Source organism: Oryza brachyantha, chromosome 2, assembly GCF_000231095.2.
Source record: "Oryza brachyantha chromosome 2, ObraRS2, whole genome shotgun sequence".
Lineage (NCBI taxonomy): Eukaryota > Viridiplantae > Streptophyta > Magnoliopsida > Poales > Poaceae > Oryza > Oryza brachyantha.
In genome coordinates this window covers 17,463,088-17,490,450 of record NC_023164.2, presented here as the reverse complement: position 1 = coordinate 17,490,450, position 27,363 = coordinate 17,463,088, and the positions used below count along the sequence as shown (strand labels likewise).

Below are 27,363 nucleotides of genomic sequence, written 5' to 3'. Positions count from 1 at the left end.
TCCAGAATTTGTTCCGGAGCCCAATCCAGCCGCGGTTTTCCCCGTGGCCGGGGTCTGCATCTGCATGCACAGGCAGGCGTTTCCTCTCCGGAAAAAAAAAGATGCCCGGTACTGGCAGGTTCATGAACCTTTGGTCGCTAGCGCCCACACGAACCACGTTGTCTTTCGCTCAACTTACCCGATTCTTTTTATCCCCTTCATGACACACACACGTACCTGTCCATTGAAAAGTTCTACGACTAGTCTACTATACGACGGTATGACCATGTATATAGTAGTAAATCACTTTAGTTCTAATAAAAACTTAACCAAGAAAAAATATCCTCCTATTCCTTAAAAAATTGTGCTGCTACCTTCTTTTCATATTTCATATTGTAAGCTTTTTTAACTTTATCTAAATTTATTAATAGATAAATATATATTATATATATATATAGATTGATTTATTAGCATCTATATAAATTAGATAATTCTAGAAAGACTTATGTTATAAAATGGAGAGAGCACTACTCACCTGTGTAGAACAGATTGCAGAACAATAACATGCTCACGTCATTCTCACATGAACGCAGCCGCTACGTGCCACCGTGGCCGTCGCCGCCGGCGGCGGCGGCGGCTAGGCTGTCGGTTGCCACGCCGGCGGCCGGCCACGGCCCGACGTTGGAAAGCGACCGATCTGTAAACACTCTCCTATATTAGAAAAAACACACACGGTTGGTTGGTGGGATCGATGGGAATCGCCGAATGACGGGCGACGACTTCAACAGCGGTCGGGTCACGAGACTCGGGGCCGAGAGGACCACTTCGCAATAAAGGAGTCACGTCTCCGTTCGCCGGATCGCCCGATGAATCGACCAAAAATCTTAAAACAAACGGAACCCAAGCTAAAGAAATCCGCACCGCGAGAGGGCCGCGGCGGGTGACGCGCGCGATCCATGCGCCATGGATGTACTACACGTCTACACGCGGTTGTACTGCCGCGCGAACCCGATGCCGGTTTACCGGCCGTCGATTGGCCGCGGACTCGCGGGTGGGTGGTAGTACGTTGCTTGTACTGCTTCACCCATGTCTGGAGATCACACCTGCTTCTCTCCGTTTTTATCAATAAAAATTTTGGGATTTGGAGGTGTTACAGTTCGTTCTGTGGTAGTAGTATTACTACAAGTTGGTACTCTTCAGAGAAAAAGGAACTGCAAATTGGCTAAACTATGATTCTATTCTCCACATGCATATAGAAACTGAGGATCCTGAAAAGAACCATTAGTTAAATCGGGATTCAGGACCATGCATGACTGGGAAGGGCTTCACAGAATCAACAACTAGGTTAGGTTGGTCAGGTTGATTGATTCGCTAACGCGAGGAAAGGAACAGGTAGATAATACGGCTTCATCCTGTTTAGATACGTGGGCTGTTGTTAGATTCAAAATAAAGAGGGCCCATCTGGGAGGGATCAACTCTTTTAAGCCCACACCACTTGTCAGACACCAGCTTCTTCGTGCCAGGTTTGGGCCTATAAGGCTTGGAACCCAGCTTTGCCTCGAATATGAACCCCGTCGGCCTCTTGGGATAGAGGAGATAGTCTAGCAGCTCATTGTCTGGTGAGAGCTACCGGATAGGAACTCCAATCACCGGACAGGAGCACGAGTGCTGTAGCATCAAATAGTTTAATCATGGATTAATTAGACTTAACAGATTCATCTTGCGAATTAGTCTAAAATTATAGATAAGTTTTATTAATACTTTACGTTTACTATTTATAATTAGCATCCAAACATTAAATGAAATAAAGGATTAAAAATAAATCCCTTGTCCCAAACACCACCTAAATAAAGGGAATGCCATACAGAAAATGGAGAGCCAAATGATAATTATTTATGTAAGTTTGCAACTATGTCACCGTGGATTGCGCATTAGTGCCAAATAGTTTCTTAGATTAGTTGTGGCTATTTGCAATTGAAACGACACAATTTAAACAGTTAAAGGACTGGCGTGGATGTGCATTTCGGAAGTACGAAGATCTATCTAATACAAATTTCCGAAAATCTATCTAATACAAATTGAGACCGACCATCCACTTTAATCTATTATTTATCCTAACTTAATCCGTAAATATAACATATTTAACTTACATGTTCACAGTGATATCTACTCACTCTGTCCCAAAAAAACCAATTCTTCGGTTTTTGTGCCCAGCGTTTGACCATCCGTCTTATTTGAAAAATTTTCAGGAAATTAGAAAAAAATTAGTCACTACTATTTATAATTTATCATCTAATAAAAACAAAAATATCAATCATAAAAAAATTTGAATAAGACGAAGAGCCAAAGATTATAGGTAAAATGTAAAAAATTAGTTTATTTTGGGACGGAGGAGTATGTCTATAGCTAGAGATTTGGAAATATTTAAATTTTAAAATACAAACAATGGTTTCATAATGAGGTGCATATTGTAGGAGAACAGTATGGGTGCCTCTCCTTCCACGGTTAGGAACTAGCTCCCCCAGCAACAAAAATGGAGCTACAGTTAGCACACTATAAAAAACTTTAAATATAGATTGATATAATTTTAAAATAATATTCTTATAGTTTTATTAGAAAAGTCAATGTTTAGTAATCTGCTATTTCATAATGTAAGATGTTTGATTTTTTTCTTGCAATGTTTGATCATTTATATTATTAAAAAATTATGAAAATATCATTTATTTTGCTTGTGACTTACTTTATTATCAAAATAACTTTAATCATGACTTATCATTTTTTATATTTGTACCAAATTTTTGAATAAGACGAATTGTCAAATATTGCAACCAGAAAAATCAAATATTCATATTATAAACGGAGATTGTACAAAACATGAGGGCAAAAAATATGGAAGTTGCTTGCGAAAATACGCGGTGGGAATGCTACTATGGATTAAGGGGGGTGTTTGGTTCCTCCCAGCTTTTTTCCCTGTCACATCGAATTTTTAGACACTAATTAGAAATATTAAATATGAAATATTAATAAAACCCACCTGGACTATTTCACGAGACAAATCTATTGAACCTAATTAGTTCATGATTAGCGAATGTGATGCTACAGTAAACATTTGCTAATCATGGCTTAATTAGGCTTTTAAAATTTGTCTAATGAAATAGCATTTATTCATGCAATTATTTTTGTTATCGGTCTATATTTAATACTCCTAATTAACGTTCAAACATCCGATATGACACGAGACAAAAAAAAATCCCTGGATCTAAACAGCCACTAAGATCCTCTGCTTCAAAGTTACATATCCAAAGGTTATAATCGGATTCATTTGTCAGTGATAAAACACGTGTGAGCATCCTAATCCATGCTACGGTACCATCACAGTGAAATGTATGTATAACCGTACGTTACAAAAGCTTTTGTGCAATCTGACAATCGCCGGTGCGGTGCGGTGTGCGCCCTACAACTACAGTGCCGCCGGTCGTGCCGCTGTCATGTGCTTCCGCTCCTCTCCCCGGCTCGGGAAACCCACCCGAATTCCTCCGCCGTCGCCAGCTTTCCCCCAAAATACACCGCAAGGCCACACAGACACACACACACCCCCCTCTACTGCTCCTGCGCCTCCGCCCCCCCTGCGCAGCTTCGCTTCCACTCCACCACCTCCTCACCACCACCCCCCTCACGCCGGCCGCCGTGCGCGCGCCCAAACCCACGCAAAACCCTAGCCCAGCCAACGCCCCGTCCCGCGCCGCCATGCCGACCGCTCCCGCCTTCCCCTTCCTCCTCCTGCTGCTGATGCTCGCCCTCGCGCCGCGCCCGGTGGCCCCCGCGGCCTCGGACCGCGCGGCGCTGCTGGCCTTCCGCGCGTCCCTGCCGCCACCGGGGAGAGCGGCGCTCGCGTCGTGGCGCGGCCCCCTCTCGCCGTCCTGGCGCGGCGTCTCGCTCCACCCGCCGGCCGCCGGCGGCGCCCCCGCGCCGCCGCCGCCGTCCGTCGCGGGGCTCGCGCTCCGGGGGCTCAACCTCTCCGGCCAGCTCCCGGCCGCGCCGCTCGCGCTCCTCCGCCGCCTCCGCGGGCTCGACCTCTCCGCCAACGCGCTCTCCGGTGAGCTGCCCTGCTCGCTGCCCCGCTCGCTCCTCGACCTCGACCTCTCCCGCAACGCGCTCTCCGGGGCCGTCCCCACCTGCTTCCCGGCCTCGCTCCCGGCGCTCCGCAGCCTCAACCTCTCCTCCAATGCGCTCCGCTTCCCGCTATCCCCGCGCCTCTCCTTCCCGGCGAGCCTCGCGACGCTCGACCTCTCGCGGAACGCGCTCACCGGCGCCGTCCCGCCGCGGGTTGTGGCCGACCCCGACGCTTCCGGCCTCCTCCTCCTCGACCTCTCCCATAACCGCTTCTCTGGTGAGATCCCCGTCGGGATCACCGCCATACGGAGCCTTCAGGGATTGTTTCTTGCGGACAACCAACTCTCCGGGGAGATTCCATCTGGGATTGGGAATTTGACCTACTTGCAGGCGCTTGATTTGTCGCATAATTGGCTCTCTGGTGTAGTGCCTGCTGGGCTTGCTGGCTGCTTCCAGCTTCTGTACCTGCGGCTTGGGGGGAATCGTCTTTCAGGATCACTGCGACCGGAGCTTGATGCGCTTGACAGTCTGAAGGTGTTAGATTTGTCAAACAACCGAATATCTGGCGAAATTCCGCTGCCGCTGGCTGGGTGCCGATCTTTGGAGGTGGTGAACTTTTCAGGAAACAAGATCACAGGGGAGCTCAGTGGGGCTGTAGCCAAATGGCAGAGCTTGAGGTTCCTATCGCTTGCTGGTAACCAGCTCTCTGGCCAGCTACCAGATTGGATGTTCTCATTCCCGACGCTTCAGTGGATTGACTTATCTGGTAATAGGTTTGTGGGTTTCATCCCGGATGGTGGTTTCAATGTCAGTGCCGTCCTTAATGGTGGAGGCGGTAGTCAGGGGAGTACAACAGAGGCTGTGCTTCCACCTCATTTGTTTGTGTCAGTGTCTGCGGACATGACAGACCGGCAATTGGAGCTGGGGTATGATCTTCAGGCAGCTACTGGGATAGATCTGTCAAGGAATGAGCTCCGTGGGGAGATACCAAATGGGTTGGTCGCAATGAAGGGACTGCAGTATTTGAATCTCTCTTACAATTATTTGGATGGACAAATTCCTTCTGGACTTGGGGGGATGGTGAAGCTACGGACCCTTGACTTCTCACATAATGAATTGTCTGGGGTGGTGCCTCCTGAGATTGCTGCCTTGGCAGAGCTTGAGGTGCTTAATCTCTCCTACAATAGCCTATCTGGACCTTTGCCGACAACTGATGGGTTGAGGAAGTTTCCAGGAGCATTGGCAGGAAACCCTGGGATATGCAGTGGGGAAGGGTGCAGTGCATATTCAAGGATGCCAGAAGGGAAAATGGCAGGAAGCAATCGCCATGGCTGGCTTGGTGGCTGGCACGGAGAGAATGGATGGGTGTCCTTAGGTGCATTCTGTATCAGCACAATGACTAGCTTCTATGTATCATTGGCAACTTTGCTGTGCTCCCCCAAGGCAAGAAACTTTGTGTTTCGCCCTGCAAGGATGGAATATTAACATTGAAGGGAGAATTAGGACATCATGATGTGATGTAAATAAGATTTCATAAGTTTGAGTAACTCAAGTGTGCAACTAATCTCGAGGAAAATCAGTTGGCCTCCATTGTTAATTTCATTGGCCACAGGAACTGTGTGATCTTGATCTCATAGTTAATTAGCTATGTCCAAGTGTTTCCCTATTAATGTTGTTCTAGGGACATGTACACCTGCTTCTAATGTGTTTGCGTTGTCATGTAGAATGCACACATCTGGTGGCCATCATACTGTCATATTTCAGATGACTGGACAACTTCTGCTTCAGATAATTGTTGTTATCAAGGATGCAGTGATACACACAGTTAGGTGTTCCAATAGCCGCAAAAGGGAGCATGTAGTTGTGAACAGTTGAGATGTATATATCCACTATTAATTTTACCTTTGTCGAGTGAAATTCGAGTTATAAATTATGAATTTATGTCCAGTTCATGAGTTCTCATGTTTGTAATCTTGTTCAACAACATTCAATGTTATGCCAATTTGACTTCATATCATTCATCTGTGGAAAATATGTGTACTTGTAAACTCTTCTGGTTTCTGCTCTTTTTGTGTATTATATTTCAGTTTTCAGTAGAGCATCTGTGACTGCCAGTGTGCTAAATACTGACCTGCTTCTGATGTGTTTGCGTGACTGCTATAGTGCTATCAATTGTATAGGAGCTTTCCTGTACTATATCTGACAAGTAGGAGTAGATGATGAATTCACCATCGCTATTATGTGAAATTAGCAGCTATTTCCTCTCAGCTGTCAAGGTAACCCACACTTCCAGAGCAACTCGGGTGACAGTGAAGCAACTTTCCCTGTGCTTTTTCTGAACTAACTCAATGTATTTGCAGAGTGCTGATTCTTGCCATTCCTGTGGCTGGGGCTTCACCTGGAAAAGGTTGAGAATCAGCGTCGGTCACCATTCAGAAACTAGAAGAGTGGCAAATGCTGCGTGGAATCTCTCTCAGTGCTGGAATAAGGTTCTTGTTCATCCACCAACTTTATCTCAACTTGCTGGCACATCAGTTGCCTGAACATTCTTACTTCCTATGTCACCTCAATTATTACAGTAAACCTTTATTTTTCCTCCTTTTGGTTGACATTGACATCATTCAGTGCATTGCTCTGGCCTCTGGATGCCATGCAAAAGCGGAACTGTGCTAGATACTTAGTAGTACTTACGTATACAATTACATCAGAGAGTGGCAATGTACATAGTACATCCTCCCGGTGCAAAGGACCCTGGGTAGATTGTTAATTTCTAGCCAATTTATACCATGTTAATTGTATATTAGTTAACAATTATATCCTCGGTATGTACTGAATCTCTGGTACTTTGATTATGTTCTAAAGACGCTGAAAATTGCTACCGTGCTTCTCTTAGGTTTGGATTGTCTCCTGTAAAATGTTTGCATCTGCTACTGGATTGTTTCTTTCATGAGCAGTAGAAAACTGATCTTATGGTTCCAGTATCTCGATGTGAATATGTGATCAGCTGGAGGGAAAAAAGAAAAAAACTTTGCACGTGACTTTGAGCTCAGGGCATTCAGATCGATGCCACATTTACACTGCATATGGTTGATGGGGGAGTGTAGAACTGTGGATTTTCCTTCTTTTTTCACGAGAATTCAGTGAACTTTCCTGGAGTTTTTTTTTCGTCGGTTCAGTACAAACTCACATATTTTGTGTTGACTCTCCTGTTCAGTGTTTGATGACAGCTCACTGTAGATGATCAAATCCGAATGGCCTGGTGTCGCGGCATCACACGTGAATTACTTTTAGGAATTTTCTGGAGTGAAGATACTGTTAATGTTGCAAACTTGATTTTTTTTTGGGTGCAGACATTAGCACACGGATTAGTGTACCTGCCTCTTCATAAACTTACATTTTGAGTTAATTACGGTGATTTGGTTGAGCCTATAAACAAAGGTAATGCCCACGGATTGGCTCACCGCTCACCTCCTAAACCCAAACCCAAAACCCTTCCAAATAGTTCGCTTCTACGACTTCCGCGTCTCTTCTCGCGATCGCGTGCCATGGTGAGCGTGGCGCCTTCGCCGACTTCAGCGGCGGCGGCGCCGCCGCCGCAGCTGAGCCTGGCGGATCTCAGGGCTCTGTCCGTGCTCGGCCGTGGCGCCAGGGGCGTAGTCTTCCACGTCGTGCCGGCCGCGGCCGCGGTGGCGGCGACGGACGAAGGCGCGGGGTGTGCGGCCGAGGTGGATCCCATGGCGCTCAAGGCCATATCCCGCGCCGCCGCGAGGCACAAGGGCGCGGGGATCGCTGGAGGTACGGGCGGCGGCGACGGGCACCGGAGGATCTGGTTCGAGCGCGACGTGCTACTCGCGCTCCGCCACCCGCTGCTCCCTTCCCTCCGCGGCGTCGTGGCCACCGACAGCGTCGTCGGGTTCGCCATCGACCGGTGCGCCGGCGGCGACCTGAACGCGCTCCGCCGCCGCCAGGCAGGGAGGGTGTTCCCCGTCGCCGCCATACGGTTCTACGCGGCGGAGCTGGTGCTCGCCCTCGAGCACCTCCACGGCCTCGGCGTCGTGTACCGCGACCTCAAGCCGGAGAACATCCTCATCCAGGACTCCGGCCACATCATGCTCGTCGACTTCGACCTCTCCACCACCCTCCCGCCTACGCCGCCTCCCCCGCCGCCTGACACCGCTCCGCCACCCCAAAGTAGTTCGCCTTCCTCCCCTTCCTCACGCGCCCGCAGCAGGCGCAACAGCACGAAGGTCATGGCCGTCTTCGGATGCTTCTCGTCACGCCACACGGCCTCACGGGAGCCATCGTCGTCGTCATCGTCACAGTCACCGCCGTCCACTTCCAGGGCTGCCTCGTCCTCCTCCTCGTCGACGTACTGCTCGTCGGGCACTCGGACGCCGGCGAAGTCGAACTCGTTCGTGGGGACAGAGGACTACGTGGCGCCGGAGATCGTGGCCGGGAGCGGGCACGACTACGCCGTCGACTGGTGGGGCCTCGGCGTGGTGCTCTACGAGATGCTGTACGGGCGCACGCCGTTCCGGGGGCGGAGCCGGCGGGAGACGTTCCACCGCGTCCTCGCCGCGCAGCCGGAGATGCCCGGCGAGCCGACGCCGCTGCGCGACCTCATCGCGTGCCTCCTGGAGAAGGACCCCGGGAAGCGCATCGGCGCGCACGGCGTGAAGCGGCACGCCTTCTTCCGCGGCGTCGACTGGGACGGCATCCTCGACGTGGCGCGGCCGCCGTTCATCCCGACGCCCGACGACGTCGCTGGCGCCGTGGCCGAGGAGGCGCTGGACGTGGAGAAGGTGCTGCACGAGGTGTTCGGCTCGAGCGCCGCCGTCGAAACGCCCGCGCCGGAGGCCATCAGTGACAGAGGGAGAGATGAAGATTTCTCCATATTTTTCTGAGTTTAACTTAAGACTACTATGCATGCATTACAAATATGAATTTTTTGACTTTTTTTCCCTTTTCATTCCTTCCTGTAAATTAACTAGAAGTATTCTATAGAGTGTAAATAAATGCAGGAGAAAATTCCCAAGTTTGGAGCTCCTACATGAACCCTATTCGAAACACATCGAATTTTACAGAAAATTTTAAAGGAATTACACACGATCAGTTTAATTCCCGTAGTAATTCAGATTAACTGTGACGTCTTACCTCATTGTTATTGGTGTAACCAGCAGTAACCTCATTGTTATTAGTCGGTTGGGTTTCAGACTTTCAGCTGATCATCTTCTCACGGTACAGCTAACTTGAATGCTTGATGGCCACTGCTTTCTTGTCACATTTTTTTTTCACCTGAACTCCCGACTTGTCTGATCTATTGTCACAGGATGCAGATGACAGACAGCCCTTCCCTCTCAAGCTCTCTCTTGATCACCTTTCTGCAAGTGATAATAAGGGGTGTTTAGTTGGGGAAATAAAAATTTTTTGATGTCACATCAGACGTTTAACCGGATATTGAAATGGGGTTTTTGGACACGAATGAAAAAACGAATTTCATGACTCATCTAGAAACCGTGAGAAAATCTTTTGAGCCTAACTAATCCATCATTAGCGATTACTGTAACACTTATGGCTAATCATGGACTAATTATACTAAAAAGATTCGTCTCGCGGTTTCTCACATAACCGTGTAATTATTTTTTCATTTTATCTGTATTTAATGCTCCATTTAGATGTCTAAAGATTCAATATGATGTTTTTTGGAGGAAATTGTTGGCAACTACACAGGGTCTAAGTGTGATAAGCAGCTTCTGCTGCTGCTTTATGCCCTCTTTAATTGCCATAATAATTTAGCAGCAGCTGGAGATGGTGCTTTGCTTGAGCTGCCAGGTTGCTTATCACGCTAGCATGCTCCCCGGAAAGCTCGGCGCCGACGTAGACATGAGCGGTGAAAAGCCAAAGCAAAATAAATAAATAAATAAATAATCGACTCAGCTTGCTAATTTCTTTTCCCTTTCGGAAAAAGAAATGGCCATGAGCGCATCCGTTCTCGTGATCGAAAGGAGAGGAGACGGAGAGGGCATTCTCTGCTGCTGATCGATCTGCTCACGAGATATTGTGCTGTTTTAGATCCTACGCTAGCTATGCATCTTGGTGGCATTTTGCTCGAACGTACATGCCAGTGGTTGGTGCATACGGCTCGTGACTTTTTACAACAGGTTTGAGTATTCATTTTATCAAAAAAAGACTTACGTAATTACCACTTATATTTTATTATAATGTAATTAAATTATTGTATTGTAATATAACTTATATTTCGGCACATATTTGAAATAATCTTTTAAATAAAATAAATGATTAAACATGTAAAAAAACAATGGTATAATCAAAGAGAGTATTTTCTTTTACCCTAATTTTGTCCACGTGGTATGGTAATCAGGGTTTCACTCATTTTGGCCATCGAAACCATGAGCAAGCAGTAGGACAATTGTCACTGATAATTACGCTAATTATGGAGAAACCGCACAAATTTATTTAAATTCAAAAAAATTGAATCATACCATCAAACCCTGTGATATTGTGTGATTATCGCTCGATATTATTCGATTACCACGGCTTCTTTGGCAGCAATAATAATTACGGCATCTGCGACGATAATCATGGTGGTCATATCGATAATCACGACATATCATCATAAATTTTTTAGATTCTTTTCCCAAAAGTTTGAATTCTCGCGATATTTCCTGAACAGAACCGCGACAAGATGTTATCACACCCTAGTGGCATGACTGGTAATCACGATTATCACGATAAGTAAAACCTGATGGTAATCACGCTACACTGAGATTGATGGTGAAAGTGTGCTGAGGGGCAAACTGACCCTGTTGCATGGTCTTGTTCGTTTCCATGCAGATGACTCGAGTGCACGTGTATACACAAGAGCTTAGGGCCAGGTTGGGCCAAACGGTCACAGATGGTCCCTCGCACAGTAGTGCAATGCCCATGAGCACCACAAAGAAACGACGGCTAGTAAACAGGTAAATTCCTCTACAAATCAGGTAAAATTTTCCTGAAAGAAAAAGAAACAGGCAGTCATCACTTACTAATGTTGGTATCTGACAACGTAACGTAATATGTATTACCTCCGTTTTACGTTACACGATATCTTAGCCATCATGTTGCTAATGAATCTAACAACATTTATGAATTAATGGATAAATCGAGAAATAACCAAAACATCTTATAATATGAAACAAATTAGTATAACATATCCGTCCTTTGAGAGCAATGCAATTGCAAACGGGCAAAGTTCATTCTCAAACATACAAAAAAAGAGTAGTCCCTCCAAACAAAACGGAATCTAATCAGAGCCGCATAATCACATCTTCTATCAGGAAGTTGTAAAACGACAGGCAGGGATGCAGCAAGGTTTGGCAAGCCACAGTAACCTGCCGAAATATACAATCTTCGAACTGCTCTGATACAGAGTTCTTGTATACAGGATATATATCTATACAGGGTACTAACTCGACGAGCATAGAATTGATATGTATCAAATTCAGATCAACATTACCATTCACCAAGTAGCAGATTCACTGACCTTCACCAAGAAGAGCGGCAAACCTGGGTAACTGACGATGATCAAGCATCGGCCCTAGAATCTACAGAACCACAAAAAAAAAAGCTTCATGTGGTGAAGAGAATGAATCCTCAATAACAGAGAGACTGTGCGCTAAGTTCATTCTTTAGGTTAGAGGCAACCCTGTTGGAATAAAGGGATATTGTTGACAGAGTCAAGGACGGCTACCTTCATCTTTTGATTCCTGCAGTCTGTAGAAGGCATCGAATAATGTGAACAATCACATGAGCTTTCCTAGATTTGAAAGGTATTCATAAAAAATATTCTTAAGCTATAATCCTAATGTGTTATGAGCCATTACCGCTTTACTCCATTCTAGCAGTCATTAGCTGAATATTATCTGACCTTACATCTAAATTTGCTGGCTGTTCATATGATTACAGAAGACAAGGAGGTGAGAGATAAATTGTAGAGACAAGAGATGGATTCACTAGCTACAAGATTCAATATAAGTGCACATTAAGGTTTATTACTCTACAAGGTTCTTAAAGATTGTTGAAAACTTTTTTTTTACCATGCATTCATGCCACAGGCAACAGAATATTGGTGATGCAAGTGCAGACCCATTGGCATTAGAACGTATCCTGAGTTTGGTTCACTCCACATGAACTGGAACTTGTTCCAGGCATGACGGCAGCAAGCAAGATCCACTAAGAATCCACCTCCCATAGTTCCTCTTCTATTAAAGGATACAAATTGCCATGGAGGACTAATCTCTCTAGAGCAAGGAACTTATTCCCAACATTAAAAGCCAAAAATAAAACAACTATCTAACAAAAGACAAACAAACCCACCTGCAAAATAGTTTGGAAGCATGAAATAGGCGAAAGCCCAAAAACTACAGCAAGTATCTCAACCATCTCATGAACCATGCACACACATTAGCATGAGCATTAGCAAAGCATGGCTGATGCCAGATTTCAGGTCCAGGGAAAATTTGTATTGCAAATCTATAGCTACATGGAAATAATATATGCCACCTTCAGAAGAAATAGACCTATTTAGAGGACACATCAAATCCTGTAAATAAAATCACCACAGCCAAGCCAAGTCATCAAGAGATATACCACATATGCTCATATCTATCTATCTATCTATCAGAAAAACAAGTAAGCATGTTTACACCCCCATGAGCAGCCAAGAACCAAGAAGCAACAGTCAACACTGCCTCTAAGCCCTTGAACCAAAAAGGTGAGAGCTGGATGCAGAGGTTTATCGATCGATTCCCGCGTTGTTGTCGGTTGGCTGCGACTAGGGAAAGAGAAAAAAAAAGAAACCACCGGGTTTCATGGATCAGATCAGCACACAAGGCAGGGAAGGGATCGATAAACCACTGCGCCCAGGCTGCCAGGCATCACCCCAAACCAACCAACCTTAAAGACAAAACTGAACATGGATTAGGCGCAAGAAACCGAAACAAAAACAAGATCGGACAGCAGAACCACCTGCAAAGATCGGGCACGACTAGCACATGTATGTATACACGAATCTGTGTGTGTTTTTCTCTCGTGTGTGCAGTGAGGATGGTGGAGGTGGGAGGGAGGGAGGCCTGGATCTGGGGATTTATATGCCACATTTGGCGGAGGATGTGACGGGAGGGAGGGGAGGGGAGGAGAGGAGAGAAGAGTGGGGCACTGAAGTTTGGGGGAACGAAGGAGGGGAGAACTAGGAATCTTTTCTGGCGCTGCAAAAGGGAGGCTTGTTCCCAGGAGGAGAACACGAGTAGGAATGGAACATGTGGAGTCCTACGGCCGTAAAATCATACCTATGTCCCAAAAAAATTAATTCTCCTATTTCTGTATCTAACGTTTGATAATTCATCTTATTTGAAAAATTTTCAGAAAATTAGAAAAAAACTAGTCACACGTACATTACTATTCATGATTTATCATCTAATAAAAACAAAAATATCAATCGTAAAAAATTTTTTGAATAAGACGAAGAGTTAAAAATTATAGATAAAAAATAAAAAGTTGGTTTATTTTGAGACGGAGGAAGTACTACCACATTACCGGATCGGGATCCTTTGTAGGCAACTGACTCGAGCGGTCGTCGCTGACGCTGGGCTTATATGTCAGCGACGAGTTTCTCTGCAATCGACTGCAGAGGATCAAGTTCCCACTTTACCACCTCGGTCTCACCTTGCTGCCAGTGGATCCAAAATATAATTATTTTTATATTTAAATCTTATACTATAATATAATATAAATACAGTTAATAAATTTATATGTACTACGTATTCATTAATTAATTTCCATTCAGTTTTTTGTTTTACTCCCGCATACCTTCTCATCCTCATTTATGAAGTAACATCTTAGTATTTTTTTCCTTAACCTAAATTTCTAGTAAATAATCTACGAATACTTATATTTTCTAGCACAATTTTTAGCAAAGATTAAAGTTGAAAAGAAAAAAAAATGTTGTGTAAATGAGGAATGAATAGAGATGGTAGGATATGTTGAGTTAAAATAGAAATACTTTAGAATGGAAACTGATTGATATAAGAAGTAATGTTAGGACTACGTTAGAAATATTTATATTTTGGTACAAGATACAAACCTCATAAATAATAAGCCATGATGATATCATTATGACACGTGGATTTCACAATCTTACGTGTAAACATGTTAGTGCCTCTACTAGTATAGTGTTATTAAAAAAACCATTTATATATAAATTCGTAGTACCACGATGTGTCTTATGATATGTTTGTTTATTTTAGAATAGAGGGGCATGAATTGGATGAAAGGTGTAACATTCCATAAAACTATTGTGCAACAATTTGACCAAGATCATGTTTGTTTTCACTTATGATTATTATAGAAATAATGTGAAATAAATAAATAGATTATTATAACATAATATTTTATTATAATCTAAAGCTTGAATTTCTCAAATCTAATAAGCTCAATTAAGTTTGTTTTATTATTTGGTGGCCAAAAACCTACTGCCCTCTATTACTCATGAGCTAGCCACTCGCGAGAAATAATTTTATGATCCTCCTTAGCAGATTTACCCGCGCGCTTGTTTCTCTTCCTCGTTTGCATCTGCTAGCATCTTTCTATCTCCGGAATAATTAACTTTTTGCCACTCTTAGAAATGACACTAACATATTTGCCACTAGACCCACATGTCATAGACACATGAGGACCCACGTGTCATAGACAGCAGGTGGCAAATATGTAAGGTGTCATTTCTAAAAGTGGCAAAAAGTTAAATCTCCCTCTATCTCCTCACTCTGAGAAAAAAAAAATCCTGAAATGCGGAGTTATTGGGCGGAGGGGGCCCTTCGGCACTGCCGATGATTGTTGGCTTTGGCGTGTTGGTGCCACGAGAGAGAGAGAGAGACCCAGCCAAAAAGAGAGAGAGAGAGGACCAGTGGAGCCAGCCGAGAAAATGGGCAAATGCAAGCAAATCTAGTGAGCTCAGCGGGACAGAAACAGGTGTTGCCAGTGGCCGCTTGCCATCTGGTGTCGAGTGCTGTATGTCCATTTGGCCCCATCTGGAACGGCACGCAGGGCATCCCTCGAAAAAGTTGAGCTTTTAGGCTTTGATTGGAGAGGTTCTCGTAATTATAGCTTCTCACGCAATCTTGACGAATCAGAACTTATTCTAAACAATACTTTAACTTCTAGTAATCTAGAATTACATGATCCAAAAAATAGAGTAGAAGCCAAAAGCTAGAAAAACAGATTTCCCCCCCCCCCCCCTATTTTTATAAGCTATATTCTCATCAGCTAAGCTAGAAGACTGGTTTTTCCAGATTCTGATAATCTATATTCCTATTAGCTTCTCATATTCTCCAGTGACATCGCCGAGCAGGAGCGACTGAGATTTTTTTTAAATAATCCATGATATTTCAGTCATTTTCACTAATTTATAATGAGATTCCAACAGCGGCCGAGCGGCCAAACTGGCTCTGCCGCTGCTCTGGAAAACAGGCACAAAACCTATAAGAAATTTCATGAAACTGGTTTGGTTGCTACAGAACTTCCACATCCCTTAGGTGGCCTGATTGATCCAAGAATAGGACATCTGTTTAACTAGTTCGCGTAGGTAAATCATGGTCATACACTGGGCTCTTATTGGCAGAAACAAGAGAGAGGCAATAGTTACGCCGTCACCTGAAAATTCCGGGACAAAGCAGCAGAATATTTTTAGGGGCTTAGTTTCAACGCAGTAATCATAGGTAACATAGGCTAACTCAGAAGAAACAAACATCTTGGTTTATCACTACTAACAGCAACCAATCGCCATCGAATTCTGATGACAATACGCCTAAAACTAGTGCGTCACATGGCCTCAGTGGATAGGGATGACCGCGATCAAATCGAAATCTCCGTAGAGATAATCGCAGGACGGCCTGGACAAGACGGCAAATTCTGCCAGAAAAGCAGGTTTCAAAGGCAGCAATGATGATGTACAAATGCATTTATCAACATGAGAACCACGATGAGCTCATAACGGACGAAATGAACGAAGCAATCATAACGATAGTATTTCCTGATCCGCAGCATCGTCGCTGGTTATGTCCGGCACTATTTATATGCACATTATGTAATGCAATATGGAAATAATCACACGCACTTGACCCAGAATGAGCCGCCGTCAGAAAAAATATGCATGCATTCAAGTCATACAACATAGGAGGTTTCTTTGGAAGAACTATTGGTGTGAGACCTTTCAGGTAATAGTTACTGGCACTAATTTATAGAATTAGGATAAAAGATCCACTTGTTTCGCTAAATCCATCTTCAGAATTTCCAGCAACAGCCATTTAAAGCTCTATATAGTCTATATATGAACACTAAACTACTGCCTGCTAGCAAAATGAGCAAAAGCCACATAAACTCGAGATTAGAAGGGCACAGTATGAATATGCACACAAGAATTAAAGCATCATGACAGGTGGTCTACAGCAGTTTTCCGTATTAACATCACACAATATGCTCCCTATGAAGGGTAATTTCTACCATGAGTTGTCAAGCACGTTTACGCCTCAACTGACCAAACAGCTGCAGAAATCAGATAAAAGACTGAAGCATCAGTTATATCCATATGGCATATCCATAATCTGGAAACAGTAGCGTAGGACCCATGGCAAAAAAAAGGGGTTAAATCATCAATTTGATCAGTTTCACCCTCCTTTTCTCATGGAATTGGAAACTTTACCTGGAATGGGTATTGCAGAATCCATCCAATAAATGGAATTTGATATAGGAAGGCCTGGATAGGAGGTCCATAACCACTATAGGAGAAATGGAGGGGAAGCAAAATAAGTGCTAAAAAGGCTAACTGAAAAATGAACATTGTAGGAAGAGTTGGGGAAGCAAAATAAGTGCTAAAAAGGGTAACCTGAAAAGAACAAAAGATCCATATAGCTCCATTATTATGCCAGCAACAGGCCATCGGACAAAGAGAAGAAACAGACCAAGGAAGAAAGGTACAGAACCCTGACCAAAAAAGAACACATTACTCTTCTGGACACATGTGGGGAGAAATCCATGTGATGCACAGCAATAATAAACAACTTGGACTAAAATATCTTGTATGCCGGAAATTTGCTTTTGGACAGAAATTGGTATCCTGTTGTATGTGATCTACAATACCTGGATGTCCAGTAGACCAGTACTAGATATTATAGTTCAACTTTATTCCGTAGAAAACTTGTAACAGATTACAAGGAAGGTGACTATGCTTATTAGTAATTGTGCAGAATAAATACCCTAAAAGAGTGTGTCTACAAAGTTATGTAGCAGAGTTATTATTATGTCATTGACATGCATATTAAGAAGAAACAAGCATCAACTTAACCTGACCAACTACAAATTATCTAATTTTAGAAGAAAATGGGTAAAAAATAATTGTAGCATGGTGTCACATCTTATCCAGTCATAGATAAGAAACAAATGGATAGTTTCCTGTATCTATCAGAGTCTTTGACTCAAGTACCTTAATGTTTGCCTTCTTTGTGAAAAGCTGCCACATAGATTTCCAACCAAGCAACAGGCCAACTCCAGTCAAGAAGAAAATCTAAAAGAAGCAAGGAGGAAGGGTAACGCCACACTATAATTTTATTCGATATGAAGTGACACAACAAAGGTTGTTCGTTGTGACATACATTACCCAATGCCAACAAGCCCCTATCAAAGAAAAGTATAATGCCCAGGAATGAGAATAGGATGCCAAAGCCCACCAGGCCTATGCCAATTTCTACATAGACAGATTGAAAAATATTAGTACTCAACTAAGATGTGAATGAGGTAAAGTACGTGAGATCAGCAGGCACAAACATGTGACAACTTTCTGTGACTGGAATCTAATTACAATTGTAGATACTATACAATGAAATACTCTGATCTTGAATCCCTTGAGGTTTTCTCTCTTTTTTCTTGCATATGCTTTTCAGTTAGCATTAAAATTATAATGTGCAATTACAGTGTGATGAAAACAATTGCTTCAGACAAAGTACACAAAGGACCAACTATATTATTGATAAATTCTATAAATAACTGCAAATAAAATCACCATCTTCATTTATAGTCACACATAAAATCATCTCTAAAACCAGCAGCAAGAAATTGGTGTCATTGTCCTAAGCATAGGAGTATAAGTGAGTAAAAGGTCCATTTTCCTAATTATAGGAGTATAAGTGGAATTTACCCCAAAGATTAATGAGGTTATCTAAAAGTTCATTAAACAATTAATAAGTAGAATATACTCAGTTTTGGGGAAAACATGTTGCAGAATAATTTGTCGTGAGTATTAAAATAGACCAATAAGTGCTTTGATTGCTTGATGTAAGTAATAGTCTTAATCGAGAATAAAACTTCACTTTTGATCTCGCTAATCTCGTACGCCATTGCACTAGCACCAAGCAATAAATTTCAGTTCAGCAGTCCACCAATCGAACCTGCAAAGTTTCAAATACCCATATATTAAATAATAGGCATCCCAAGATTATTATTCTTCTTGGAAGTTGGAAGTGTATCCAAGCACCAAAATTAGCACCATAGAAGAATCACATTTTCACTTTAGCAGAACTACGAAATAATATCAGAAGATCTGTTTGCAATCTGCAAATAACAAAGGGATGTGTCAATGTAGAGACAAAGAAGTTTGGTATATGTTTAGCTAATTATTCAAACATTCCCAGTATAAGTGTTTGTTGTACTTGGACATTCTTTCATTTCTTATAAAAAAAGGTTTCAGAAGTCTAGGAGACTAGGACTAAGAGTATAATTGCCAACTTGCCCTTGCTTTGGTTGGAACGATAAAAAACAGTTTGCAAGTGCATGGCAGAGGGAGCAGGTAGCAACCTATTAGCTTGCAAGTGCTATCGCATTTGGTCCAGTATGAGCCAGCAGGAAGCATGCTCAGTGAGTACAACCTGATAAAATCACATCAATGGACACTAGATTAACTCTCTAACAAAACTTGCCGGTTCATTCAAAACATTAGTAGAAAAGTTTACAGAGTATAAATCAAACAGGACTCCTTTTCAAAGTTGGGATTAATTAGATTCCTACAACAATAATTTATGCTCATTGTACCCAACAGTATGCGAGCATTCCATAAAATCTACCATCGTTATAGAAGGCTCTGACCTTTCAGACACATTTTTTCCTAGCATGCCAAACTTATACAAACAAGTATGTGCAAACTGGCTAACGGGGAAAAGTACAAACTAATTCCATGCTAGGTTAGTCCAAACCAGACCTTTGCCATATGACAGGCCACCTTGCATTGCTCCAATTACCCAACACACCCCTGATATATTGCTTGGCAATAGAAATCGCAGAAATGCAGTGAAACTCGAGGAATCACCTCCATTTATACAACCTGCTTACAATTTACCACCTACAATATCTGCTGATCGCCGCTATTAAATTGATGACCGGGAACACCTAAATCCTAAGCTAAAAAGGCATTAGACATTAAAATCTCAAGGATCCTGTGCTCACAATCAACGGTAAAATGATATCGTTTTACTCCGGTTCACCTTATCACCTATAACAGGGAGGCAGACGCTGAGCTAGATAATTTCAAGTGTTTATAGTCATGCTTCTCCCATGGTTCCCGATGGTCAAACACTTCACACAGCCGGAGGTAGAACCCGAGGGCCGAGACTCGCCGACTCGACCACGCGTAGGCACGGGTAAGAGGCCGCGCCGCGGCAACGCAATCCCGCCACGCGTTCAGGGAGCTAGCTGGAGGGGGCGGGGGGGGGGGGGACGGATGGAGCAGCGACTGCGAGGACGGGTAGGAGGAGCGCGCGGGGCTAGGGCTTACCGACCGACAAAACACGGATCCCGCGGCGGAGGGGGAAGGAGATCACGGTGCGTGCCGGCGTCAGGCTGCGGCGGGACAGAGCGACGAAAGCTCCGGGCGCGCTCGCCGGCGGCGACCTGCTCCGGTGGGCGGCGGTGGCGGTGGCGGTGGATGCGCAGGCGGACACAGAGATGGAGGAGACGGGAGAAGGCGAGAAAATTGCAAAAATGACAGGGGAACGTTTTTTTTTAGTACTATAGGAAAAGAAAGAAGCCCTAGCAGGAGTTTATCACTCTTACGAATTTTTATAATAAATTTGTCACTAGACCAACCTGTTATAGACTAATGAGGACCCACATATCATAAACAAGGGAATGACAAATCTGTTTTGGTTGCTCGTAAGACTGACAAAAAGTTAAATTTCTCGTTAACCCAATAGGACCAGTGAGACAGCCAGATCACCAATTCCGTGGCTTGCCTTTTTCTTTTCTCTTCTTTTCTATACTCCACAATTTGATGCCTTGCCTTACTGCTTAAGCTTAAGTTAACAACAGCAAATGATCTTGGGGAGAACGACTGCAAATAATTTTTAAAAAGAGAGATAAAGATTACTCTCCATCCGGCCATGGGAATCTTGAACGTATACCTTTCCTCTAAATTGAAATTTAAATTAGAATTTATGCTCCTAACTTGAACATTAGTGATCTTATACTACCTCAAATCTATCCTACAGTGTTTTACTCATTCTATTTCTTTTATTCGTAATTCTTCAAATTATATGACTAAAATCATCTTCGAACTCCACCTCATCTTATGAATACTCTTCATATATCAGAGGCTTTCTAAAATAGAAATTATCTTACCAATTTATGGAGTTTCCATGTTATAAATTATCAATCCAAACGAGACGAACAATTTCTATATATTAGAATTTATCTAAATATAAATACATATTTTTTTAATAATAATGTTTCTATAAATATGCAGTGTATATATTTAGAACCAAAGTTTAATCATAAGATTGGATTGTCTTGCACAATAGCACAGGCTGGAAAAAAAACCCGTTAGAACACTGTCAGCGATACCAACACAATAAATTTTAGGTTCAACGTCATTGCACTAATCACATGATCAATCAAGACTCAATACCACTATTTTGGATGTCCAAATAGTCAAATCACTAATATAATATCATAGATGAATCTCTGATAAATAGAAATGAGTATCCAGGATTCTAGAAATATTTTGTTATCACCATTTTACGTGAAATAAGTAAATTACTTGATCCGTTAAATAATACATTACTGCAGAATATTTTTATAATTGAAAGATATGTGCACGTCCTGATAATAACAAATGAGAAATACAATCACTAGAAACATCATTAGTAATTTCACTTTGTTAAACCTTTCATATTTTTAAAACTTAGTTACTTAAGAGAACTCATGTGATAAATATTTGCTCGGTATTATATGATTATTTAGTATTTGATTTACATATCTTTTTATGGTATAAGAAAACACAACAAAAACTTTTAAACTCATAAAAAGTTGACTTTGAATTACGTGTTATTTTAAAAAAAATTTTTGTTCATTTGAAATATTCAAATGTTAATATTTTCATTTATTATAAGGAGACGGGATGTTTGTATTGGATGCAAAAAAATGTTTGTATAAAGTAGCTTTTATTCAATTTAGCTTTATAGAGTTTAAATTTATGTTAATATTAGATAAGGTAAATGAATTATTCAATTGAAGTTAGCCTTGTAACGTGTGAATTTTGTCATGTAGTGATTTTTAAATTTAATGTATCATTTTGTCGGTGTAATGCTTTCTGAAATTAGTTTATAAAATTGGTCTCGCAAGATTTAGAATTACCATACAACCTTGACAACCTGTAATTACAACATGTGTCGGTTACTATTAACCGGTGATTCGCTCCTATTTTGTTAGAGTTTATTTAAATAATAATTATAGTAATAAATGTTCGATAGACAAACGTATTTGGTTTATATGATTGCATTCGAGAGATTTTATGATATCTTATTTGTATAACTAAATTGAGCTGTAACGTTGGCCCGGTGCAATACGTATATGTGATAGATGAAAGTAAATAAATCCTAAAGTATCTGCTAATCAAATATCCTAATCCGACGGTGTGGGCCGATAGTGTGGAGCTGGGCCGTAGGCCGAAGCTGGCCGGCTACCTCGAGAAATCGGCTGCCGCGTGAGCCTTCTCCAATAGACCAATACACCGGAAAAAACACAGTACTCAATGTACGCAGGTTGGCATCTCCAAAGCTTCAAAAGACCAGCTGAACACGGTGCTTCACTACGAATAAAAAATAAAATAAAATGTATTATAATACTGTTTAAAATAAACAAAAATTTATTTTGTATAATATGTGTTATCCATTTTTTGAAAGGTAATGAATTTCATTTTGCTTCAAGGAAGCAACAAACATGCAAATTGCAAAATCATAGCTTTATTAAACCAAGAAAACTAAGAAAATCATCTTATAAGCCCTTGACTATGCAAATCTAAAGGACAGGGGGCTGTTCACCTTTGCTTTTGAAACTTGGCTATAATGAAAAAAGAAAGAAAAACTCTAAAGGCAAACGGGGCTCCCGGGGCGTCTGGCAGAAGACAGATAAAACTTCCCTCTACGATTAGCGAGATTGCTTAGTCGTTCTTTCTTCCTAACAGCTTATAATGTAATCATTATTTTTCTCGAATCCAAATAACAGAATACCCGAAATCTTGACCAATCATTATTTTGATTGAATTATCTTACATCACCATCAACGACTAACGTCAAACCAACACTAAAGATAACATCGAAGAGTAATTTGGGCTCTAAGACAACCATTGTTGCCTCCTCAATCGATGTTGTTGCCTGCGTGCCACCTCGGCCGCATGGCCCGCATCAAATCCAAGTTCCCTCCTCCATCCTAGGTTGCCAAAGGCTTTTGGTGACTCGCTCTAGCAGCAGCGAGTTGGATGGGAGGGAAGAGTGACAGCAACTAATAGGGTTTGGTGTCCCTCTTCTAAAGAGATATTTAGGAACGTAGATGGACCAGTCCGTGCAGCTATTTATAGGTGAATTAAGTGGTATATTCACTTAATTTGATTTTATGTGTGACTGTCCTTCGATTTTCTCAATAGTAAGAAGTGAATAGAAGTGGTGGTATAGATATTCGGTTACTATCTAGTATCATCGATGAATGCATGGACCCGCACACATGCCACGTTGTAATACTACCCAAGGGGCTAAAAGCTCTCCGCTAACCCAAATCTGAGGGACTATCCTTTAATTTTTCTCAATAGCAAGAACTGCAACAGGAGTAGCGGTATAGATGTGTCTTTATATCATCGATGGATACATATACCCGCACGCAGGCCACGTTGTATTCCTCCCCATGAGGCCACGAGCTCGCCTCCAACCCAAAACCGCTGCGACGGAAGCTGGTTTTTCTTTCTTTCTTCCTTCCTACCCCGGCGCTGCAGACGCCGTGCGGCCGCGCGTGCGAGCGCATCAGCTTGAACGGTCCGCGTGCGTACCGTATCTTGGCCTTGGGAGAGACAGTGGAACAGATCTCTGCTTCCACGGTCGCGCGATTGGCCAATGCCCGTTTAGCCGTTTCGTGCAAGCCAATGGTCACTGGCCCATCAGTGTATTCACCACTCAGATCTCACGATGCGTCGATGCACATCTTTAACATCTTAGCCGACTATATATGTTCGTCTATTCATTTATGGTTATACTTATGAACTAAAATTTAAATTTTAAACTTAAATTTAAAGTTGGTTTTAGGTTTATTTTGAACGTAGTATATTTTCTAGCCCTTGTTTTTAGACCGCTAGGGTACGTATATATAAGTTTCACCTATAAATTATATTTTAATAATACATCCGTTTTATAATGTAAAATGTTTGACTTTTTTGATTGCAACGTTTGACCAATCGTCTTATTCAAAAATTTAGTAAAAATATAAAAAATGACAAGTCGTGCTTAAAGTTCTTTTGATAATAAAGAAAGTCACAAGAAAAATAAATGATATTTTCATAATTTTTAAATAAGACAAATGATCAAACGTTACAACCAAAAAAGTTAATAATCTTACGTTATGAATCGGAGGGAGAGGGAGTAGTTAATAAGTGGTTTTTGCTTAAACAGCCAAATAATAGAGCTGCTTGTCTTCTAAGAATCTGCACGCATTCTTTGACTAGTATTGCACTTGGATTACCTTTGAGAGATGCGACCTGGACAGAGCCTTGTAGACCGATCGATGCATTGCATGCGTGCGTACGCAATGCATGGCCCGGCGACGATCCCAGGGGAACAAAAGAGAAAGAAAGGCACGGTGCAAGTCAATGATACATGCTTTATTCGAGCGTGGGATTGCATAGTTAAGCTAACTCCATTTTCACTCTATAAGATGTTTTGATCATTCTAGATTTAGGTGGTGTTTAGTTACCAAAATTTTTTGACAAAAACATCACATCGAACGTTTGATCGGACGTCGGAAGGGATTTTCGGACACAAATGAAAAAACAAATTTCACGGCTAGCCTAGAAACCGCGAGACGAATCTTTTAAGCCTAATTAATTCGTCATTAGCACATGTTGGTTACTGTAGCACTTATGGCTAATCATGGACTAATTAGGCTTAAAAGATTTGTCTCAAGATCTCTTTCATAACTGTGCAATTAATTTTTTTCATCTATATTTAATGCTTTATTATGTGTCAAAAAAATTAATGTGATGTTTTTGGAAAAAAAATTGAAAACTAAACAAGGTCTTATATAGGTGCTAATAAGGTTTCACATTATAAGATGCTTTGACCCTTTCTATATTCATATAGATTCATATAGATGGTAATAAGGAAAGAGGCTAGGGCGGCTGCTTTGAATCCATCTGCTGCTTGCACGCCTGAATTATTTAGTTCAACTGACCCGAAGCCATAACTATAATTGCATCAATGCTGCCCCCAAATAACATTTTTTTTCGGCGAAAAAGAGGCACGGGAACCTGGCTTTCTGCCTTTCAGTATTATTTCTGCACGCCAACTTGGAGCTAGCTAAGAGAGCCAAATTGCAGGTGCCTAACAGTGCATATCATCTCTTAATCTCCTTTCAAGACGAACCATATCTCTGAGAGTGACGCTTCCAGAATCATGCTCGATCTAGACTAAGAATCATCAGCATGTTTTCTAGTAGCAAAAAAAAAAAAAAGAAGTGATGGTTATTTGGACCGTGTCAGGATGCATGGCAGGCTACCAGGAGAGCCCCAGTGCATGATGCTTGCTGGAATCTTGATGCTAATTGGCAGGTCTGATTAAATACCATGGGCTAGCTTTTCCTGAAATGAGCTGCTTTGCACCGAGCCTGCAGCGAACTTGCTTTGTCAGTGAGTGCGGAATTTTTTTAATTTTTTAAACATTTTTAATAAATAATTTTATTAGTAGACCTCCGAAAAAAATATTTTCACTGTATGAACCTTTTGGCCACGCCAACAACATTGGCATGGCGAAATGGCTTGCCATGCCATGCTACGCCGACCAGGCTGCGTGACAGCGTTATCTTGCCACGCCACCAACACTGGCGTGGCCAAAAAGCTTAGCTTTGAAAAAAATTTGCCCGTTGGTTTAGTAATTAAATTATTTACTAAAAAAAGTTTATTTAATAAAAAATAATTCGTGAGTGTGCGCGCGCCAAGTTGGTGGTAGTGATGTTGCTCTAGCACATGGCGTGACGAGAGCTTTATATATGCTTCTTCTTTCGCATTTTGCCAAGTTGATGATTGGGAGGTCAGTCGTTGTTACCGGTCACACCAAAACCATCGCAGCGAGAGCTGCGGAATTCAGCAGGGAAAGCTGCGGAATTCGTCTGTGACGTCGAACGTACTACGTACTACTGAGCTACCGATTGCTATGGATGCAAGCGGCAAAGCGTCTGGACTGCGATTGGTCATTTCTCGGTCCAGCGAATATATGAGTTGGAGTGGCTATGGTTTTTTTTAAGACCTGCGTCTAACTTCTGGATTCTAGTAGAATATGGATTTTTGCATGCCAGATAAAATACAACATCTTAATCATCTAGTTCTGGTCTCAAATACAAGATATGTTGCCTAATAAAGCAAGTTTACCCTAGCTCTAAACTCAGATTTCTTTTGCGCTAACATGACCCGGTTCTTTTTTGAAAAAAAAATAATATGGGTGCTGAAGATGTGTCATCTTTTCACTTGTGGAAGGAAAAACGACAAACAAAAAATAATTTATGAATAAAACTTTTATATTTATATTTGTGATTTTAGTAATTTAAAAGCCAAGACTAAAAAATAAAATACAATATGTATATCCATGATGGGGGTGTAAGTCTGCAGCCTATATGTATGTCCGTGATGTCTAAAACTTTGGTCGACGGGCTCTCTAGTCTTACAGAGTTTCTCTACTGATTCCTCTATTCTCTATTATAAGATGTTTTGGTTTCACATGGATTCAATTAATGGATAATGAATATTTTATCCTTTTCTTTCTTATGTATACATCCAGATTTATTAGCATTTATATGATTGTAAAGAGGGTCAGAAAATCTTATAATAACAGCAAAAACATGTCTCAAGCAAGTTAAGGTAGACTAGGAAATAGTAAAATGGCAGAAACAGTATACTGGTTAGAGAAAAGCATAGCTTACCATCTTGCAGTTAAAGATCAGAAATTTTAGCTTGTGGTAGCTTACTACTCTCTCAGTACAGCTGTCCATCCTCATGAGCTCGTACTTAGGAAAATATGAGGTACCTAATAGAAGATTTGACAAAAAAAGGCTCAAGTAGGAAAAATTACGGCATTCCACAACTGTAGCAACAAACCAAACATATGTACTCGTATATGACAACATTTGGCATGACTTTATTATATGTAGAAGAACACAAAGGTGCCCATCATGCCGGCCTGTCATTTGATCTCTCCCTCTCCGCCTTACCTTTACGTCATTGACCCTTTCTCCAGGTCTACAGGAAACTGATAAGATGGTGATGCAAACGTTAGCACTCTGGAATCTGGAATTCTGGATCGGATGAAGTGAGCACGGGCAAGAGATCATGTTCATATCCATCCATGGCCGCGCGGCACTCGGCTCGAGTAAAACACTGGCTCCATTGATGGGCAGGGCGGAACAGAGGGCGACCTTGCAGGCTGCAACTTGCAACACATGTACCAATGCCGCACGTACGCTATCTACTTGCTATCAGCTACTTTGGCAACAAAAGACAGGATGCTTCCGATCATAAGAAGAGATTATATATATAGTGCTTACCTCAAGCACACACGACTAGTTTCCGGAAGGATTCTCAGTCGATGCCCAGATCCTGGAAATCTGGAATGCGATCTTGATCGGTTCAACGGTCATGGCATGGCA

The 27,363-nt window shown here is 42.1% G+C and overlaps 3 protein-coding genes and 1 long non-coding RNA gene across 8 annotated transcripts; 2 read left to right on the top strand and 2 right to left on the bottom strand.

Moving 5' to 3' along the window:
• The first annotated feature begins 3,522 nt into the window (after positions 1-3,522).
• On the top strand, positions 3,523-6,119 carry LOC102702076 (leucine-rich repeat receptor-like protein FASCIATED EAR2). The gene has a single exon (XM_006648756.2). It carries the CDS (start codon positions 3,727-3,729, stop codon positions 5,575-5,577), a length of 1,851 nt encoding a protein of 616 aa, XP_006648819.2. The 5' UTR covers positions 3,523-3,726; the 3' UTR covers positions 5,578-6,119.
• A 1,518-nt stretch (positions 6,120-7,637) lies between these two features.
• LOC102701797 (serine/threonine-protein kinase OXI1-like) lies at positions 7,638-9,017 on the top strand. Its single transcript, XM_015833172.2, has one exon. The coding sequence runs from the start codon at positions 7,638-7,640 to the stop codon at positions 8,994-8,996; it is 1,359 nt and encodes a 452-aa protein (XP_015688658.2). The 3' UTR covers positions 8,997-9,017.
• A 7,338-nt stretch (positions 9,018-16,355) lies between these two features.
• Positions 16,356-20,182, bottom strand: LOC102721987 (vesicle transport protein GOT1). Of its 5 annotated transcripts, none has more exons than XM_006647409.3 (8): positions 19,967-20,182; positions 18,994-19,064; positions 18,510-18,587; positions 17,796-17,887; positions 17,627-17,707; positions 17,030-17,127; positions 16,847-16,922; positions 16,356-16,689 (listed from the first exon to the last, which is right to left on the bottom strand). In XM_006647409.3, the coding sequence occupies exons 3-8, from the start codon at positions 18,535-18,537 to the stop codon at positions 16,657-16,659; spliced, it is 408 nt and encodes a 135-aa protein (XP_006647472.1). In that variant the 5' UTR covers positions 18,538-18,587; positions 18,994-19,064; positions 19,967-20,182; the 3' UTR covers positions 16,356-16,656. The 5 variants fall into 5 exon arrangements, with proteins under 5 accessions (XP_006647472.1, XP_015689431.1, XP_040376751.1 ...); XM_015833945.2 differs by lacking the exon at positions 19,967-20,182 and adding an exon at positions 18,674-18,750 and having other exon boundaries at positions 18,994-19,054; XM_040520817.1 differs by lacking the exon at positions 19,967-20,182 and adding an exon at positions 18,686-18,750 and having other exon boundaries at positions 18,994-19,054.
• Positions 20,183-24,759: 4,577 nt separating this feature from the next.
• On the bottom strand, positions 24,760-27,206 carry LOC107303699. Its single transcript, XR_001549679.1, has 3 exons — positions 26,929-27,206; positions 26,641-26,744; positions 24,760-25,332 (listed from the first exon to the last, which is right to left on the bottom strand). It is a non-coding gene; the product is annotated as an uncharacterized LOC107303699 (long non-coding RNA).
• Between the last annotated feature and the right edge of the window lie 157 nt (positions 27,207-27,363).